Source organism: Rhyacophila brunnea, unplaced genomic scaffold (assembly GCF_057557595.1).
Source record: "Rhyacophila brunnea isolate RB1 unplaced genomic scaffold, BYU_Rbru_1.0 scaffold_18, whole genome shotgun sequence".
Taxonomy (NCBI): Eukaryota; Metazoa; Arthropoda; class Insecta; order Trichoptera; family Rhyacophilidae; genus Rhyacophila; species Rhyacophila brunnea.
This window is the reverse complement of record NW_028232837.1, coordinates 7977208-7998759: the sequence shown is the minus strand read 5'-3', so window position 1 is coordinate 7998759 and position 21552 is coordinate 7977208. Positions and strand designations below refer to the sequence as shown.

At 35.3% G+C, this 21552-nt stretch overlaps 1 protein-coding gene across 1 annotated transcript in view; it reads left to right on the top strand.

Annotated features, from left to right (window-relative positions):
* The window catches only part of ChAT (Choline acetyltransferase), a gene marked incomplete at its 5' end in the record, with an annotated part of 165286 nt that extends 145889 nt beyond the window's left edge, over positions 1–19397 (top strand). Inside the window, 10 exons of the mRNA XM_085945614.1 lie at positions 1747–1944; positions 3783–3955; positions 5966–6158; positions 7178–7355; positions 9746–9972; positions 12787–13010; positions 13845–13967; positions 16229–16400; positions 17281–17484; positions 19088–19397. Of these exons, the coding sequence (XP_085801740.1) occupies positions 1747–1944; positions 3783–3955; positions 5966–6158; positions 7178–7355; positions 9746–9972; positions 12787–13010; positions 13845–13967; positions 16229–16400; positions 17281–17484; positions 19088–19291 (1896 nt within the window). The remainder of the gene's footprint in view (positions 1–1746; positions 1945–3782; positions 3956–5965; positions 6159–7177; positions 7356–9745; positions 9973–12786; positions 13011–13844; positions 13968–16228; positions 16401–17280; positions 17485–19087) is intronic.
* Positions 19398–21552: the final 2155 nt, after the last annotated feature.

Below are 21552 nucleotides of genomic sequence, written 5' to 3'. Positions count from 1 at the left end.
AATTCACATCATTCTCAAGAACTTGGACTTTCTTATGACACTACATGGAATATTCTACGTAAAAAATGTATTTGAAGGCGAATAAAATACAGCTAATACAAGAAATTAAACCGAATGACCATTTTAGTGCGTCGAAATTTCATGAAAAAATCATCTTTAGCGGTGAAGCTCATTTTGGGTAAATGTCTACATAAATAAGCACAGTAATTGTCACAGTTGGAGTAATAAAAACCCACTCTGCTTCTTGGTCGTACACTCATGGCTGAGAATCGTGATCACTTTTTAATTTTGCCATCCTTTGAGCAACCAAGACTTTCCATCCTTCTCGATCTTCCGCTTCTCTCACATGACAGAATGAATGGTGCCCCCCAGTCAGCTCTTTTATTTGATTGCTCCAGCGCGCAGACGCTCTTCCTCTGCTTCGCATTCCCTGGAGGCCACCCAAAACCACCAGTCACTCCAGGTTCCACAATATGTCCAATAAACTACAGAATTCGTCTCAAACATTTTGTCGAGAGCTGTTCCTTTATCTGCAGTCTCTGGGTGATTGACTGGTTCGTCCTATCCGTCGCCAACACCACATCTTAAAGGCATCAATTGCCTACCGCTAAACATACTATTCTTCTTTACATCTTTACATCAACAAAAAATAACAGTTTGGTGTTGAGGTGTAAAACGGAAATGACAATGCAGTTATTGTCAATGTAGAATACTACAGAAACATTATTACTGATTTTTTTTTTGGTACGAATTAGATTATTCTGATCTGGAAGAGATGTAGTTCCAACAAGAAGGTGTAATATATCATTTATAGCTTATTGAGAGTTAAATAAAATATTTATATCTCTTATATACAGGTAGCCCATAATATTATGTATTTATATGACGATGAAATGGATATTTTTAACTTAGATTTATAACTCTATGTCATTTTTGGCTTCATACCACCCATGATGTAGTTAACAAGAAACACTAAATAATTATGAAGTGTGCAATTATATTAATACTATTGGGCAACTAATTTTATATTACAAAATTGAAATTATTATTAGTCTTTTTTATATAATACAAGCTGAAGTACCCGGCTTCGCACAGGGTCGCTTCGTTGATGCATTTATTTTAGATATTTAAAAAATAATAATAAGTAAAATTCTTTTTAATATTAAAATATCTGTGTAATATAATACGGCAATAATTCTAATATGAGTAAAGGTCAAACAAAAGAACATTAAATTAAAATCGAATCCAAAATATGCAAACGTTATTAATAGTTTTAATATGTGGTAAAAAAAAATCAAAATTGGATGGAAAAAACAAACAACAAACTTTGTATTTTATATAATACTAATTTAGAAACCTTCGCGGGTGTGTGCACAACAATTGACAAAAGTTTCATCCCAATCGGATGAATGGTATATGAACCATAAGAATAAAAGAAGATAGAATGAAGAAGAAGAAGGTAGTTTTTTCTAATTCAGAAACCTTTGCGGGTGTGCACACAACAACTCACCAAAGTTTCATCGCAATTGGATGAATGGTACAGGAACGCATACGGGACAGACATACAGAGAGACATTAATTTTTATATATAAGATATAGCATATAACCTTCGCCCAATTGCAAGCAATAAGTTGACAAAGTTCCATTACAATCGGATGAACGGTATGGCAGCGCATTACGAACAAACAACCAAACCTTGATTTTTATATATTAGATAGATTTATGAATGAAATTTTAAAATTTCAGGAAGCCACACTGCCTAAGCTTCCTCTTCCGCCACTGGAGCAGACCTTGGCACGATACCTCGACATCTTAGAGCCCTTAGTGGGTCCAGGTCAATTCGCCGCAGCTAAGAACTTGGCAAGGAGCTTTGGAGGACCTACAGGACCTGGTACCAGACTGCAAGCCGCTTTGGAACAACGGAGAGAAGCTACCGATAACTGGGTAATCTATGATTTAATTTTTGTTTTTTTTTCATGCATTCTAATTTTAATTCGCGGTCATGTTTTCGTCTTTCCTCTCGATCCATATATTATCGTCTACTTTAATTTTGTCACCAATCCAATGACTTTGGGTACCTACCACTAAAAATAAATTTGTCGATTTATAAATGCCACTTTATTTATTTATTTAGAAAAGGAGTATTACGGCATTACAGCGATTGGCTAATGCGCCATAATACATAATAAATACAGAATTATAAAAATGTCTTAATTACAAATAACAACTAATATAATAAGAAAGTAGAAAAGACAGCATGTGTTTATGTAAATATTAAAGAAACATGATATATACAATTATAAATTTAACCTATTTAACACGTCCACAAACATTATATAGTAAATAAAAAATAAATCAACCTTTATGGTGCCATCAAATAAGTTAATCGCACGATACACAGCATCATGAAGCATAACATCTGTCCTGCGACGAGGTATCTTGAAGACCGTAGAGTTACGAGTGATATTGGTCGGAACATGAAAATTAATAATTGCCAGTATATACGGATTGTAAATGAACCCACGAAGAAGTAAAAAGAAATTCTTTAAAAGAGCAATCAGTCTTCGGGTGTACAGGGATTTCATTGATATCATAATCAGAAGAAAACGAGTCGGAAAATTCATTTTATTATTATTATCATAAGGAATGAACCCGTATATTCTTAAGTAGATAAATCTAAGAAATCTATTGTGGACTCGATCCAACTTAATTGTGTGGATGGACCTATTAAGACTCCAAATAATTCCGTATAATGTACGTAGCACTCGGTCGTTTTCGAATAATTTTGAAACCCTCATAACAAAACCAAGCATTTTGCTAGATCTAGTACTGATGTTAAGTATACATTCCTTTAACCATTGGTTGGTTATCCAATTTTTATATTTTATGCCATCTCTATCTATCATGCATGTACATGCTCGGTCTCTGCACGGTCGCCATCCATGGCGCTATAAACATGTCTGAAAAAAAGATCTTAGAGATTCATTTCCATGTCCCGAGTCCAAACCGAACGAGACTAATATAATAATTAGGATCACTAGATAACGCACGCCCGATAACCACGACATGTGACAGAACAGGTCACAGTAACTAGTGGGTACTACAGATGTTTATCGCTAGAATTAAATTGCGGAGTTTCGAAGAGAAAAAAATACTAGAGAAAGGGCGTGCGGGGATTCACGCCCACGCACATCGACCACAATGCTATAGGCATCTTATCTAACTGTGACAAATTTTAACTAATGGCTCTGACAATACTCTCTGAAGCGCTTTCCAAATTGAGTTATTATTGCTAATTAGCTTTTGTATTTTAAATCAAAGTAGGTATTACTTTAATTACTAACCGACGTCGCGGATCACTCCAAGATTTTTTTGTTATAACTTACTTGAACTTACTAATAATTTAAATATTTTTTTTATTCATTGAATAATTCACAAGATTTAACAATGCAACATTCTTTTTATTGAACATATAACGCACGAACATAGAACAGAGACACAGGTTCGATTCCTCCTGGGTGTCATATTTTCTATCGTCTATATATTTTCTCAGAAGTGTTTTCAATTTATGTATGTTCAATAAAAAGAATGTTACATTCTTAAATATTGTGAATTATTCATTGAATAAAAAAATAGTTAATTATACATGAATCATTGCAAGATAATTTCCAATATCCGTGAATCTAATTCAACTCACTTATTATTTTCTTTTATCACTTATTATTAATAAATAAAGGAATATTTTACGTGACGTATCTACATTTTTTTACGTTTTATTCCAGGCTTACGAATACTGGTTCAACGACATGTACATGCACGTCCGCCTTCCACTGCCTGTGAACTCAAACCCCGGGATGGTATTTCCAGCTCGAAGGTTCGCGACGGCTCATGACGTCGCCAAATTTGCAGCAAAGATGGTAGATGGAGTCCTCGAGCACAAAGAAATGCTTGACAGGTAAGACTATTAAATTTGACATATATTTTATATCTAGTATGTTTTGTCTTTATTAAACGCGACAACATGCCGTAAGCCGGCTTTCACATCAAAACTCGTCTCGCTTGCAACGTGTCGAATACGTCGATGTGACGTAATCGTTATTCACAGGCGGCTCTTGTGGTGCAGTGCGTAAGGCGCTTGCCTTCCACCCGAGAGTTCCTGGGTTCGATTCCCGGTCAGGACACTATATGTATGTTTTTCTCAAAGCCTGGGTGTTTGTGATTGTTCAAAATTACTAAAAACCACCTTGTACGAAAAAGCAAGCACATGGTTATTAATAATTAAAAAAAAAAAAACGTTATTCACAAAACACACGTTGCCAAATGGAGCTCCGCAGATTGGTCGAATGCGACTTTTTAGTTTGAAAAAAACATCTGCTGTTGCAATCGACAAGTTGCATGCTTCTCGGGCTGCGAGTCGAAGACACCAGGACGCATACAAACAGCTCTGAATTGGTCATTCCTATACCGGCTCACCGATCGCCGCATCCAAATATCTATACGTTTCTAAGGTTACGTGCGATTGTCACTAGGTAGATGTGCGTGGTCTTCATATGCAACACCAGATTGACGTTCTTGAAATGTTTGATTTATGGCTGTGTGGTAGACGAGGCGAGTTTAGGTGTGAAAGACGACTAAAGCCTAATTACAGTGCAAAACTCTCAAGCTTGAGGAATTCACATATTAGATTATCTAAATATATGTTGACCTCACCAAGATCGAACCCGATGCCTCCGGGTAAACAGCCAGCGCCTTACGCACTGGACTACAAGGACTGCCCGTAATCTCTTCAATTATTAGTTTTGTAATATATCCATAAATTATGGGTCCGGGAATATTAATTACCGGGTTTATTATAATCTGGGGTCGATTTACTACTGGATGAAGAACTCCTCAAGCTCCATCTACACTTTTCAGTCACTAGTTCTTCGCTGCTACATACCTACATCCACTGAACTCTATGATTTTGGCTATACAGCGAGTTTAAAGGCATCCCAGTGGTCTTTTAGTGTATATTGAGTATCACAATATGACGGCATTAATCCGGTAGCTGTCCATTCACCAAATGAGATGTCAGCCCATTACTATTTCGTAGTCCAGTGCGCAAGACGCTGGCCTTTCATCCGGGGACTCCGGATTCTCACAGATTGGGTGTTTGTGATTGTTTCTCAAAATTCAAATTCAAATTTATTTATTTACATAGGTAAGTATAGTACACTTTACAAATTATAAATTTGAGACGTTCACAATATGACATTTAAAAACAAAGAAATATATATATAGTTATCTTCTATTAATTACACTACTGTTTCAATACATTATTGTTATTGGGCTACATGGCCTGTTGAAATTTATTTTAATATATCTATTTATTTTGAATACATAACAAATCTCCTTCGCGACCTCTATCGCATCGAGTACTCTCGTCTGCCTCTTTATCCATTCGATTATTTTTTGGTCTTTCTGCGTTATGCCCAACATGCACCTTTACTACTCATATTTTGAATTTACCTTATATTAATGGTACATGTCACACATGCATACGTGAGCACTGTATCTTAGATTGGTTGAACACTTTACTCTTAGTCCTTGTCCACACGGCGCGTTTTAACTCGTGCGCATTCCAGATACATGTGACCTCATTGAGCCATCCACGTGTTATCGCTAAGTGTCACTTCTTGCGCGCGATCGAGGTACAAGTGACCTCATTGAGCTGTCCGCGCGCACTCGCGACGTATCGCGGCGAAACACGCGTCACCTGGATAAGCTCTTAAGACAGGTTCATTTTTGAAGTCTCCGAAACTGATCAGGAACGTTATTTACCAAGAACTCTTTGCGCCAATTTTTACCATACAGTTCAGGTGCATATATTGAAGAATTCGTATTTTTGATAAATTTAATATGACTGACATTTTATAAATTTGTAGTCGCTACACAACGTTTGTTTTAAAACAATTATTTTTGACAGAGGCGAACTGATAGTCGAACGAGCCACATCCAGGGAGAAGGGCCAGCCTCTATGCATGGCGCAGTTCTACAGACTCCTTACATCATATCGGGAGCCAGGACTTGGCAAAGACACCTTGCACACTCTACCGCCACCTCCGCCTGACACCATGGACACCAGGGACGAGCATGTGATCGTAGCTTGCAGAAATCAGGTTGGTTTAAATTTAAATTTAATAAAATTCCACAACTTCGTATGTTATGTTTTTAAATCAATAGTCAATCTAGTATTACGATGATTTCAAACATCAGTTTACTATAATTGAAATATATCATTATTAAGCCGTGTTTATCCACTGATGGATGAAGGCTTCCATATAGCTTCGTCCATTCTTTGCTGCCAGATCCTTCCGCCGAACTTGTTGAGTTCAATGCTCTAGCCGCTAGAAGAATGAAAACCTAGCCTAGCCTAACCTAACCTGACCTCACCTGACTTGACCTATCCTAACCTAACTTAACCTAGCCTTACCTAACAAATAATCCAGTATATCGGCTATTTTCAAAAATTGTTTGCCGCTGGCTTCCTATAAACCAATGATTCTCAAACTTTTTCATGCCACGGCTCCCAAAATCTAAAAAAAAATCATTACAAATTCGGTTATAGCTTCTTGACAGAATTAGAAACACGTAAGATAGCGTAGTTGTTAGAAATCATTAGCAACGAAGCCAATTGGATGGGTAGCTTAATAAATCAGAACCCTCGACCGAAAAGTGAAAGATCGAAGTGTAAATCCAATACGGCCGCAGAATATATTAATAAGATAGAAATGCGAAACCCAGTCCCCATAGACCAAGACTTTAGAGCCGGATTTGGTTTATGACGTAATGACGGTCAGCATATAAAACGCAAGAAAGTACAAAACTAGCTCAATGTCTTAAAATATCACCAATATTGAATGCGATTTTCATTTAAGTAGGTACGTAACAAACTTTAATGCATATTTTTATACAAACGCAACTATGTTTTAAAAAATATTATTAAACTCGTTTTTTAGTTATTCCCATTTTTCTCCACACTCGACAATTATACTTTCTTACAGCCTCGCCCAGAATTTAACCCACTTCCTTAATTTCTGTGTTCCCTTCATACGACCCATTTTTATACTATAGGTACTTCTAATTCAAAATGACGTATTAATTCTAATATTCTATATAATATATTATTTCTTTCCAGTTCTATTGTGTACCAGTAAAAGCCGCAGACCGTGGTCGCCTAACAGAGCACGAACTCGCAGACCAACTCCTGGCAGTCCTCAGTGAAGCTCCTGGCCTCCGGAGCCCTCCACCAATCGCCTTACTAACAGCTACTGGAAGAGACAATTGGGCATCAGCGAGAGAACAACTATGTCAAGGTATTTTGTCTAAAGACGTCATTGGTGTCCGGGTGCCAGACGAAATCCCGAAGGCCGAAATCCCGAATGCTGAAATCCCGAATGGCCGAAATCCCGAAAGCCTAAATCCCGAAAGCCGAAATCCCGAATGCCCAAATCCCGAATGCCCAAATCCCGAATGCTGAAATCCCGAATGGCTGAAATCCCGAAGGCCGAAATCCCGAAAAATACAAAAATACAAACAGTAATAATTGCGCAATCTTAATACTTATCTCGAATTGCGCAAATTTTACAAGAGGACAAAAAACCATTTTTTGTAGAACAAATGGGTTTTTGTCTCTCCTGTAAAAAAATGCGCAATTCAAGATACGTGTTAAGATTGCGCAATTATTCCTGTTTGTATTTTTTTTAGTTTTTGGGATTTCGGCCATCGGGATTCCGGCCATTCGGGATTTCGGCCATTCGGGATTTCAGCGTTCGAGAATACGGTATTCGGGATTTCGGCCTTCGGGATTTCGGCTTTCGGGATTTAGGCTTTCGGGATTTAGGCTTTCGGGATTTCGGCCATTCGGGATTTCAGCATTCGGGATTTCGGCCTTCAGGATTTCGACCCAAGCCCTTGGTGTCCATGTCCATTTTTATGGAAATGTCATGATATTACCTATATTTTAGCTTTGTAACGGTAAGACGATCATGTCCCGACGCAAAAAAAGAAAGTACCCGACTGAGTGTACTGGCATAAGTGTGAGAGAATGATGCAAGATTCATTTATATATATTTTTGCATAATACAGTCAATTACCAAGAAGTTGTCAAATGTGATAATTTTGGAGGGAAATTATGGCTTAAAAATGCAGTAAGGCTTTTAAAATTGCGTATGTTGACTTTTTGCAACAATCTACATTTTGTCAACTTCGTATTGCTCTTAAGTCAGAAACAGAAAGTTTCACTCAGAAACAAATCATGTATTTAAAAGAAAATGTCAATATTTTATAGTAAAAATTAAATAAATACCATTTTTCCGAAACTGAATACGTAGATTTTTCGGTTTTTTAAGGCGAAGTCTCTACTTACCAGAGGCACCTAGCAAAAAAATATGAAGCTTGCAATTTAAGATTTTTTTTTTGATAGTTTACAATTTAAACTGTTCTAATTAGTAAATATGTACCTACCTGAAAACATTAAAAATAAAAATATTTTTTTTTATTTTAAGTCAAAGAACATAATTGTGTACGTGTACACAATTCTTCGTACCAACATCTTAACTACCGACAGGATAACCTTGAAATTGATCTCCAAAAACCTTAAGAAATACTAAACAACAAAACAACACAAGAACACTACACAAAATACTTAATTCTGGCCACAAAGAAAATTAAATATATAAATGGAGGAACATAATTAACCACAAATCAATGCAACTAACCTTCCCAACCACCTTGTATGAAAAAGCAAGGGCATGGTTATTTATGTAATAATATATTAAAAAACCAACAACTTGTATGGCTTTTTAATTATTTTATTTATTCTTTTCGAAGTGAAATAATATTATTTAAAATAAATAGATTTTTGTTCCATACACAGATTTTAAAGCCCAGTTTAAACAAACAATGAGCGAAAATAACGGTAAATATTTAGAAAATCTTGGGAAAGAAAAGGGAACACACTACTATCAAAAGTTTTATAGTAGATCTCCTAAAACTTGGTTTAGTAAACATTGTAAAATAAAGCGAGATGTAATAGTGACAATAGCTAGAAGCAGGACAGGGCATCACAGTCTCAACGAATCATTGTACAAAATTAAAGTGGTAGATAGCCCTCAGTGTCAGTGTGGACATCCCACTCAAGATCTTAACCACATTGTCTGGCAATGTGATGCCTATGACCAGGAGAGAGAAGTGTTATTGAATAAGTTGGGGAAATGCAGGTTATACCCTCCTTTTACGATTAATTCGTTCCTGGCAAAACCAAATATTTCAGTTATGAAAATTGTACATGAATTTCTCCAAAAATGTAACGTAAATGTCTAGTGTATAGTGTAACAAAAATGTAATTCTGTATCATTAATAATGTAACTATTTATGCCTGTCGTTAAAAAAAAATGTATGTTTACTTTTGTAAACCATTGTAAAGCAGAATAGCCTTCCATTCAGAGAAGAGCTCAATTGCTTCCAAATAAAGAAAAAAAAAATAGATTTTTGGTAATACACGAAAAATCTTCAACCCCTGCTCTATATAAATAGAATCATTAAATATACACGGTGAAAAAAGTCAACTATTCCAGAGACCTAATATTTCAGATGGTGTCAATATTATTAAATATCACGTAAATTATCTAAATCCTGTTTTCAGAGTGATTAGATAAATTAAAAATGATATAAATTAACAACGAGTGCTCATTATGTTTTTCAGAGGATTCTAATCGCCGCAACTTGGAGCTGATAGCAGCTGCCCTGTGTATTGTGTGTCTGGATGAACCTCTTCCAAACGGATGGGTCAGAGTTGCGGGAGGACGTGAAGCTCAAGGAATTCGAGATTCCGCTCTATCTCGAGACGATACCAGTATGCTGCACCAGGCTCTACACGGAGGGGGCAGTGGACTCAATACTCCAAATCGCTGGTTCGATAAAACCGTTCAGGTAGATACTTATATATTATGTTTATCTTGGTTCCATGACAAAACAGAACAACAATTAATATGACTATGACCTTTCAGGAAAAATATAAATTTAATATTGAAATAATTGTCCTATCTCTATTATGTTGATAGATTTTTAATTGCACAGATTTTTAATCATCATCAGCCTGAATCTATCCACTGCTGGATGAAGGCCTCTTCAAGCTGCTTCCATTTGTCTCGGTCCTGTGCACTGCGTTGCCACGTTCTTCCGCAGAACTTTATCATATTATCGATCCAGTGGCCTCTACGTCTACCTTGCGGACGTGTTGTACTTCTTGGATACCGCTGGATGACTAGATTTGTCCAACGATTGTCTCTTCTTCGAGCTATGTGTCCAGCCCATCTCCATTTAAAGCCTTTAATAAACCCTATTACATCGCAAACCCTTATCTGCTTCCTTATCCACTCATTCATCTTCTTGTCCTATCGCGTTATGCCCAGCATGCACCTCTCCATACCACGTTGTGCTACTCTAAGTTTCTGGATCTCTCTTTTACTTAGAGCCCATGTTTCACACGCATATGTGATCACGGGAAGCACACACTGGTTGAACACTTTGTGCTTTACGCACAGTGGAAGGTCACTTTTGAAGACATTATTCAGGCGGCCAAAAGCACTCCAGCCTAGCTTTACTCTGCGAACAATTTCATCAAATATACATCCATCTATAGACACTTGTTGTTCCAGATAGATGTAGCTTTTCACCTGTTCGAGCTGAGTGCCATTGACGAGGATCTCTTTGGCCCGCAAAGCAGTTGAACATGACTTTCGTCTTTGAAGATTTTCAATACGCCATAATAAATCAAATAATATACAGTGTTGCCGTACTATGTACAACGATATAATGACCAAACCTAACCTAAATAGATTCCACAAAAAATAATGTTTCATTTTTCCCCTGGCTATTCTGTTTTGTCACTATTCTGTTTTGTCATGTTCTATATATTCATAGTAGGTAACGCTTATGTGACAAGTGGTATTGAAACATTTAACCCGTGTTCTTAATCAATGCCTCAGTCAACCTTGTTTTAGCAGGTTATGAGGCTCAATTATATAACTGTAAAAGCAGTGATATACTCCTATATTAGTAGCTGTGAAACAATCACATAAACTCCGTAGCATGATATCAATATCGTGTCCAGAAACTTGCACGTATGCAGTTCGCCGTATTACACTTTACCGTGAAACGTTGTATTGGAAATATATGGCCGTATATTAAAGAAAGTCTAACCTCTTTGGGTCGTATAGTACTCACATAAAATTCATGCCTTAATAAAACACGGTTCTTGTCAGTTTACACTTGACAGGAAGCCAGCAGCAACCAAATTTTTAAAATAGCCTATAATATATCAGATTATTTGTTAGGTTAGGTTTTCATTCTTATTCATGAATGTTGCCAAAATCAGCTATGCAAATTAAATTAATGTTCATATTGAATTTAATAAAATTAGAGACCGTATAGTATACGGTCATCTCTTTCCGATAGAAAGCTCACGGCGAACTGTGCCACAGTGAAATTTTTTACGTACAATTTACATGTATCCACCTACTAAGATAAGGAAACAACTCAAAATTTCAAGATATTGAGTAAAAATAATGACCTTTCGATGTAATTCGATATCTTTTTTTCGATGAGTCATAAATGCGAATAACCCTTTTTGGGATTAATCATTAATACAATTATATACGGGAATGTCTGAATTGATTCTTTATTAAATTGTAAATAATCATTTTGTGTTGGTAAATTCCTTTAGGCTAAATAAAAAACACATATTTTCCTCAAAAATCATCATCATCATCATCAGGGGCGCGACAACCCGGTGTGGGTCCTGGCCTCCTCCAACAGCTCTCTCCACCTGTCCCTATCCAGTGTGGCCGCTTTCCAATTTGGTAACCCCAGAATACGGCAGTCACTGGCAGTTCCACCTAACCAGCGAATCTTTGGCCTCCCTCTTCTTCTACGTCCTATTGGATTGCTGGACATCACTCTCTTTGCCGGCTCATTGTCATTCATACGATGCACATGACCTAGCCATCGCAGTCTCCCAATCTTAATTGATTGAACTGCGCTGCAATCTTCGTACAGTCCGTAGAGCTCAGCATTATATCTTCTCCTCCAATTGGTGCCATCCCTGATCGGTCCATATATACGGCGGAGAATTTTTCTTTCAAAGATGTTCAGGGCTCATTCATTTCGCAGAGTTAATGGCCAGGTATCCGATGCGTAGGTGAGCACTGGCTTTACAAGTGTTTTGTAAAGAGTACTTTTAGTTCGACGAGATAGTAAGCGGGACTTAAAATGTCTTAACAGACCAAAGTAGCATTTATTCGCAATCAAAAATCAAGGCTATATAATAATTTCTCGAAAAATTTAAAACGTCATTATCTCAGAAAAAGATTTTTTGAATGGTTTTTTTATCAATATGTATTGTGACATTACCGGAATTGAATCCGGAATCCCAGATAAAAGCAGGGCAGTGCATTCTTATATTACGTGGGACCTTACTTCGCTCTACACCGTTACTACAATAATGATTTATGTACTACAGGTTAGGCATATAAATAATATAATGACTTTGTCCTTGCCTTTTGCTCCGATGCTGGAGCATGTAATATGTTTATTTTTACAGTTTTTTCCCCAAAATAAACACCGTAGTGAACCCAGCTCTTGTCCATTTCAGTTCAACTTTCAATTCATCTATTCTTATAACCAAACGCCCAAGTTTTCTTTGTAGACAATCACTTGTTATTATTATCTTCAATTTCGTTTCAGTTAATAGTATCCAGCGACGGAATGTGTGGATTGTGCTATGAACACTCACCAGCCGAAGGTGTCGCAGTCGTCAGACTAGTAGAAACTCTTCTGTCTCGCGCTGACCAGCCTCCGCCATCTCCTAGAGCCGCCCCAGCCCACCTTCCTCCACCAGAAAGGCTACAGTGGCAACTGACGCCAACTCTTCTTCAAACAATAAAGACAGCTTCCAGAGACGTTGATAGGTGTGAATATTGTATATTATTTATTTTTAATTGACTGTTGGTATTTCTTTTTGTGCCTTCCACGCCTTCCAGATAGCGTGACATCAGCAAGAAATCAATTGAATCAATAATAACTGAAGCAACAGGTTTGGTTCAAGATGGAAGAAGATTTTGGGCAACTCCTGTTATTTCAATAATCATCACAACATCACCAGTAATGAGGCAAAGTATGACGAAGATAAAGACAAAATAAGATCAAAAATAAAACATATTTCTTGGCTAAAGAATCTGTGACAATAGTTCTTTCAAAGCAGAATAGATAGGGGTAAACACAATGATAACCACTCTTCGTTTAGAGTCTTTAGATGACGGCCCATGGAGAATAATGCGCCGGCTAGACGGCAGCGACTAAGAGGCCATCCATGGACTGAAAACGTATGCGGTTTAGATCCATATGCCATACTAAACTTGTTTTTTTGTTCATGAAAATATATTTTCACTAAATTTGTAAGTGTAACTGTATGGTACAAACGGATACGATCAGATACTTATAATATACTTTGTGAGAATATATTTCCATGAACAGAAAAGATAAGATTAGTATGGTACACGGTTCGAAGCAGCATACGGTTTCAGTCCATGAATGGCCTATAATTGCTTGCGCGGTATAGTTTGTGCAAAAATACGGAACACTTTTACAGCGCTTTTCGGTTTGCGGGAGCTACAGTTTTCCCGTCCATACACACGGGCTTTCCGATACAAACCGGTTTGCGCAGGTAATTTTGTGGCAAAGCATGAGCGTCTAGGCGGCGCTTAAGATTAACTATTGAAGCTCACAATATAATACTTTTACAGAATGGTGGAAGACCTCGATCTGTACGTGTACCGCTATAAGGGGTATGGAAAGGACTTCATCAAGTCGTGCAGAGTCAGCCCTGACGCTTTTATACAGCTTGCACTGCAACTAGCATATTTCAGGTAAGTGTCAATGGTGAATGTCTACCTTGAATTATTGTAAAAAAATGTAATTACTAGTTTCTTAAACAAACAATGTGTACCTACATCAGAGCCATTATATCGTGTGTACAAAATTATTAGTCCACCTTCATTTTTTTTCTTATACGCCAGTTTTTGTTAATCCGAAAAAGATAAGTTTTGACACATCGGAGATTTTAACAGGCAAATATTTAATAAAAAATAATATCAAAGTCTAAAGAAAAACTATCTATAGTGCGAGTGGGAAAGCATTCGGCATGCATTAGATTAAGACAGAAGACGTATCAATAATCGACTTAGTAAAGCTAGAAGTGAAGCCGGTAAATATTGGTTTGACTTATGTACTATCACTTCCCTCCATTTTGGGAGTGAATTCTCAACTGTCACTTTTATTTTTAGTATGGTTTTTTCGTCTGGATTCGGGATGGAAGGTGAATAATTAAGACACCGGAATTGTTATCAGAAACGGCGAGGCTTATTTACGTTTATTTTATACTATATGGTTACATTTTGAATAATTTATTTTATCCGTACGAAATGTGTGTTGCGCGAGCGAACAACGTTTTCTCTGCGTGCTGTCAAAGACGCTTCTCCCTCTCAAACAAAAACGGGTACACTTGCGAGCCGTGCCAAATGCAACGTTGCCATTCGTATTTTTTTTTGGACAATGTTGCCGGTCAGATATTTATTAGTGGTTATTAAACATTGTTTAATTATTTTCGCAATCAGCCGTTATTATTTGTTGGCTTCGATACCGATTCGGGCCTCTCAAGATACACAAAGACATCCCCAAATGGGGACCATACGGGGTCGTCACAGTACTTAAGCAGCGCCATCTTTAGATTAATAAAGCCTGAGCATATTTTTTTGCACAAGCAACGAGTGGTCCACTATTCAACTGTCAAAATCAGATCCCAGATTTCTTGACATATTGATTCGCCTTTTCTCGTTTCAAATTGAATTATAAAAAAATCTCCAATCAAATATATTAACTATCAGTGTTATTTATATATAATATACATTCCTGTTATTCATCAGCTGTTAAAGTCAGACTAGTCCTTCAAACAAAAACCGGTGGTAATATCGATTTCTAAAATATATGTAGGTAGCATTGATGTATCTATGCATTACATTTGTAGAAGGTGTGTTAATGCTAGTGTATTATTTATCATGTAACTCATCTATCCAAATCAAACCATTCCCTGTGTGAACACGACAGACACGTCAGTATGAACACTCTATATAACAATGACAGGTCATCCATAGACAACAACGGGAGGGGCGGAAAAGGTTGGACCAGTCGTTGTGAATGTATTGGCTTTCTACTTGAGTCGGCAATGACTTAGGGCAAAATTGGGAGTACTTGTTGCTAAAATATAATATACCTTGTTGTTTTATGGAAAATATAAAGTTACTGGTTAATATTTTAGTTAATTTAGTAAAAAAAAGATGGTTAACTTACTGTGATGTATAGTAATAGATTCTTGGGTTTCCATCGCGTGTACTTCTTCCTTCTTTCCTCGACGTTTCGGGCTTGTTGCAGAGGCCATTATCAAGAGATATGTCATACATAGATATGAAATATCCAATGACATTATTAATGGATGACGCACTCAATACAGTAGCTAGCAAGTAAATTCGCGCATTCGCATGTATAAGTAGACGTCACGCAATTTCCATTATGCGATATCACGCATCGGTAATTTATAGCAATATGACCTTTATTATAATTGCGTTAGAGCAGTGTTTCTAATGTCAATGTTCATTTGAGCGAACCCGTTCGAACCGAACCATTCGGCAGACCCATCAAAAAGCGTCAGGAATTTATAGCAATATCACCTTTATTGTAATGGCGTTAGAACAGATTATGCCATTCGGCAGACCCGACAATAAAGTGAGTGTCATTTTCTTTTCCAGATGATTCGTCCATATTAATGTCATTGGAAATATCAGACATATATATCAGAGATATGTCGTGAAAGTCTCAAACATTATAATATTACCGTGTTGTGTTTAGCTTTGGTAGTCATGTTGAGAAGCAAGATGATAGTATAACGTTTTATAGTTAAGCTAATAATAATAAAATTGAGGTTATACTGTCCGTTATACGCAAAGAAAACGCCTTTATATAACCGGATAATACCCTCTGTCTGTAGTATTAATGTTCTGAGATCATCACATAAATGAATTAATATTATATATAAGAATAATTATTTCATTAATATACGTTTCTTATGTTCTAGTATGTACGGCCGCTTGGTCTCCACTTACGAATCAGCTTCCGTGAGGAGGTTCCTCCAGGGAAGAGTGGATAACATCAGGTCAGCGAGTATGGAAGCTCTTCGATGGGCCGAGGCGATGTGCGCCGACAGAGATCAGGAACCTTCCCGAAAGGTCACATTTAGTCTTTACTCTGTAAGTATCTTTTAATAAATTCAGTACGTAGCAAACCACATTAGACTTGGTTAGTTTCTCATGAGACATTCCCAGGATTTTACATATTACATTTTGCCGAGAGAGAATCTAAGAGAGAAGAGAACAATCGAATCAAATATCTGATTATAACGCTGTCACTATTATCAAATATTTTATAGGTACGACTTGATACTTACGAGCACCTACCTACTTGCTAAATTATTTTTATATTAGACAGAATCTTCTAATACTAGTATTATCCTACGGCTTTTTAAACCAGATTAAACTACGCATATGACCTGAAATTTATATTGGCAGTGACGAGGTGCAAGTCATAAAATTGACAAATCAGCGAAATGTCAAACTGTCTGAGGTGAATTATAATCCATCCCGAAGGGAAAACTGTAACTTCACAATTTTATTGAAATCCAACACCATGTCATTATGGTGACAAGCTGACTGCAAGACCTACCGAGACAGACTGGCGAGAACCAGCTAGTTCTATATAAATATTTGCAATATGATTGTATTTCTAATGTAATCTTCTGTCTTTGCCTTGTATTTTATGGTTTTATTGCGATGTTTTTATTTAGATATGAATGTTATACGGCCATCGATGTCCTATATAACAACTCACAATTCTCTCAACATATATGAACTGTGAAATGACCAAATACTTCCTAATAATTCTCCGGACACTTCAGATGCCTCTTTTATCACCCATTATACTTTGTGATTGTCGGTATAGGTATATATCGGTCGGTTATAGTCCGGTATGTGTTTGAATTATATTATATTATTGTCCAATGTTTTGATTAATACCGCTAACAATAACGGATAAATCAAAGATTTTAACATTTATCATTTTGAAATTCTTCAGGAACAAAAGAAAATGGAGCTGTTTGAGCTAGCAGTTAAGAAACAAACGGAAACGATGGTGCAGAATATTCTTGGACAAGGAATTGACAACCACCTTCTCGGGCTGCGAGAAATGGCAAGGGAGATGTTCCCTGGAAGACTTCCGGACCTCTTCAACGACGACACTTACAAAGTGTCCATCACCTACAAACTGTCGACCAGTCAGGTTAGTGGAAAATTATTATGTTATTGGTACATCATGTTACTTCGGTAACCGGACAAAACAGAACATCCAAGGGAAAAATGAAACATTAATTTTTGTGGAATCTATTTAGGTTAGGTTAGGTCATTATTTCGTTGAACCTAGTCGTCCAATCATTTTTAACATATTATATTGATTAAGATGAGATATCCTAAGCTTGCTGGCAACACTATATATACTGTACGGCAACACTGTATATAATTTGATTTATTATGGCGTATTGAAAATCTGTGCTATTAACAAGCTACGAGTATCAACATAATAGAGATAGGACAATTTCAATATTAAATTTATATTTTTCCTGAAAGGTCATAGTTATTCTTATCATTGTTCTGTTTTGTCACTGTTCTGTTTTGTCAGGAACCTGTTACTTTGTAGGTACTCCAAACTAAAATCTCCAACGTGTATCATCCAAACAAAAATATAAGTTCTAATGTTTTTAAATTGTGTACTATTCCATTGACTCAAATGGAATAGTACAAAACTTAAATCAATTAGAATTTAAATTCAAATTCCATCAAATACCTACATTCGGTCGATAGTATTAATATTACCATATTACAAGATATTATCCACAGCAAATTTCATTGACTGTATTGTAGGTATACTGGGATTATGTTGAGAATAAAAATGTAAATCACAACACAGTTATTATGTCATATTAAAACTTGAAATTACAATAAAATCAAAATGTTTTTAATAATATGCATTTTTATTATTATGCTATTAATCAGTGGCGAAGGTGGAGGTAGGCTGTTAAAATTCGACATAAATAGCGCACGCTAAACTTTATCAGTCGTACTTATATTTGTTTTCATTGAATTAAGAATAAAATTTTCAGATGGTGCTGATTAGTTTTTTTTAAATTCAATTAAATCCTGCCTAAACCAAACCAAAGTTTAGGTATGTTATGGTCTATCCGACAAAAATAGTGCACACTTCTTCAGTGCGCGGATATGCGCGGTTTGGGGTGTAAACCCAGGAGATCCAGGTTCGACCTGCCGGGTGTCTTACTTTTTTCAAAAAGATTTTTTCTATTGGTTATAATATATTTTCTTAGAAGCGTTTGTCAAAATTATGTATGTTTAATAATTAGAATGGTACATTCTTAAATCTTGTGAATTATTCGTTGAATAAAAGAAATAGTATTTGTTTTGGTTGAATTAAGAATACATATTACAGATGTTGTTGGTTAGTTTTTTTTAATTGATTAAGCCCTGCCTAAACCAAACCATTATCGATAAAAAATATTCTTCTATCGAATAGTTTCACGAATAATTTTTCACTATTTTACATGCCTTGAATTATGCAGGGGATAATTGAATTTTAAAAACTAACAAATACTATCTACACATTGTAGTCTTAGTTCAATGAAAACAAATACGTTTGAGCTTGACTGACAAAGTTTAACAGCTTATCTCCACCCTTCGCCACAGGTATTAATAATCTTTGCGTTCACTTCAATGCGGTCCTGAGACAAAACAAAATAACCACCCACAAAGTTTTACAAAGAATGTTTACAAAAATTTTTAATTATTCGAAATGTAATCTTGTTCTGTGACCACAGGTGGCATGTTCAACCGACAGCTTCATGGGGTACGGCGCCGTGGTGCCGGATGGATACGGAGCCAGTTACAACCCTCACGCAGACACCATCGTCTTCTGCTTGTCGTCCTTCCACTCCTCGGACGAAACAGACACCGGTAAATTCGCACAATTTTTAGAAGAAGCACTGGATTCAATGAAGTCACTGTTTGAAATTAGCAAATAGAAAGATATTTCACGATAACTAAAATTGTAGTTATTAACTATTATTGTGGTTTTATAGAGATAAAATCGATTTTTGAATATTAACACGAGTTAGAGAATTGTATTATTTTAAGCAAACAAATTTATAATATTACTTCCATATTTTTAAAGGTAATAATTATTATTAATATCAAAAAATTAGTCACTTAACGAGTTTTTACCATTATTGGAACAAAGTAAAATATTGTGACTTACAATGTTTTGGTGGAAGTTTTATAATCCATTTTAACGAAGTTTAGTATTTTGTTTGTATTGGACATTAAACATTATAATAATACGCTAATACTACCAATTAACTTTAAGAATACTTAATTCAAAACATATTTTGATTTTAAAATCTTTGAATATTATATTTTCATATAGGTTCCCGTAAAATGTAACTTATTTTAAAATTACTGACAAGTATGCCAAATATTACTGAATACAACATTATACATATTTATTTGTAATACTATCAATGTTTGCCTTAATTTAATTGAATTACCTTTTTTGGCTTATGATGTGTTTTGAAACAACATTAATAACATTAAATTGTAGGTATATAACTCACATATTTAATAAACTTGTCGTAAAATCTTTCTTAAAGACACGAGACTACAAAAAAATATATCTTTCAACAAAATTTCCATTAGCGATAGTGATAGTGAAATTGAGTAAGTAAAACCTGTTCTAATCTAAATGATTAATTTTGGAAGTAATTTTATGGATTTGTTTTAAATTTATTGTGACTTACGTGGTTTTACATAATTTTTATTAGGTTGTTAAAAGCATTGTGATTAACGTTACATATCATGTTTAAAAAATATATATGCATCATGAATTCTTTCATGGGTAATGGATGATAGTGAGTTATGAAGCACAATCTATCTTAACCTTTATAAACAGAGTTTGTGAGTAGTATTATAAAAATATATATTATAATAGATATAACTTCTTGTATTGTTATAGTATGACGATGAAGCGTAATGTGATTAATGACATTTCATATTGTTACATATCAAGTTTTAAACTATGTCTATTTATGTATCAAACATAAATTATTAAATTAACGATTGTGAAGCTAGGCTCATTAGAAGATAGAAATTGTGTCTATGGTTATACGAAATATAATACACTGTCTATTAAAACTATTATATAAGGATCAAGAATATATCTACATATCAAAAATAGAAAATATATCTTTACATATCACTGTATAAGCTTTTTTGGTGAATACTTTAGAAATGTTAAAATATTATGAAACATATCAAAATTATAAATATTATTGTAGGCACGTTTTTGCTATACACTCTACATTATTATGTTGTACACATATATGTGCATTTCTATATTTCTATATGTTATGTTAAAGTTATGTGTTATTAATATTATTATAAAAATATTGTGATTTAAGAAATGTGTGAATGCAAAGTTTCAAACATATCATAGTTTTATTATCATTAAATGATTGATATTTGAAAAAAATATTTAATTTTAATAACAATGGACAGGTCTACATCAAGCGTTAGATGGCAAATGGCTCAATAATAATATATAGACAACATTTTATGCAGTGGTATAATGTGAAAAAAATATAGAAAAAATAATTTAGATCATTGGATTTCAAATTTATTCATCTCTTGGAGGCCTTCACAGCCAAATGTTTTCTAACAGCGCCTTAAATAATATGAATTAGTGTGATAGGTGAATCTACAATACATCACACATTTAATCAATTAATTTGTACATCCACTACACCACTGTGTTAATATTGTGAGCCCTTATACATTGACGTTTTTAAGAGACACAAACACCGGTGAAAAAGTGGTACCACTTTTCGGAGATCACGCATATGCCGGCGCTTGTTGCGCTGCTTTTAAAAAACACCAATGTATAATGACACTGTAAGATAGTCAGATTCAGATTTATACATATCAATGTATGATGGCTTGGTGCAAGAAGTCATTAAGTAACGAAATGATTATATTATAAATCGTCACTGTTCTGGCAGAAGACACTAATTCGAAAAAATGACATATTGTGTTAGTTATACCAAAATGTTCCTCATTTCAAACTTTTATCGTCTGGAAACCTTCTTAATAAATAAACAGTCTTTATTTTAAAGTCATCCTTTTTACGATTACATAATAAACTCACATGATAGACCATTTCAAACATTTTAACAACTTCAAAGTCAAATTACTCAAAACTAGTATTCTCCAGTTAGTGTGTTCTGTCAAAACA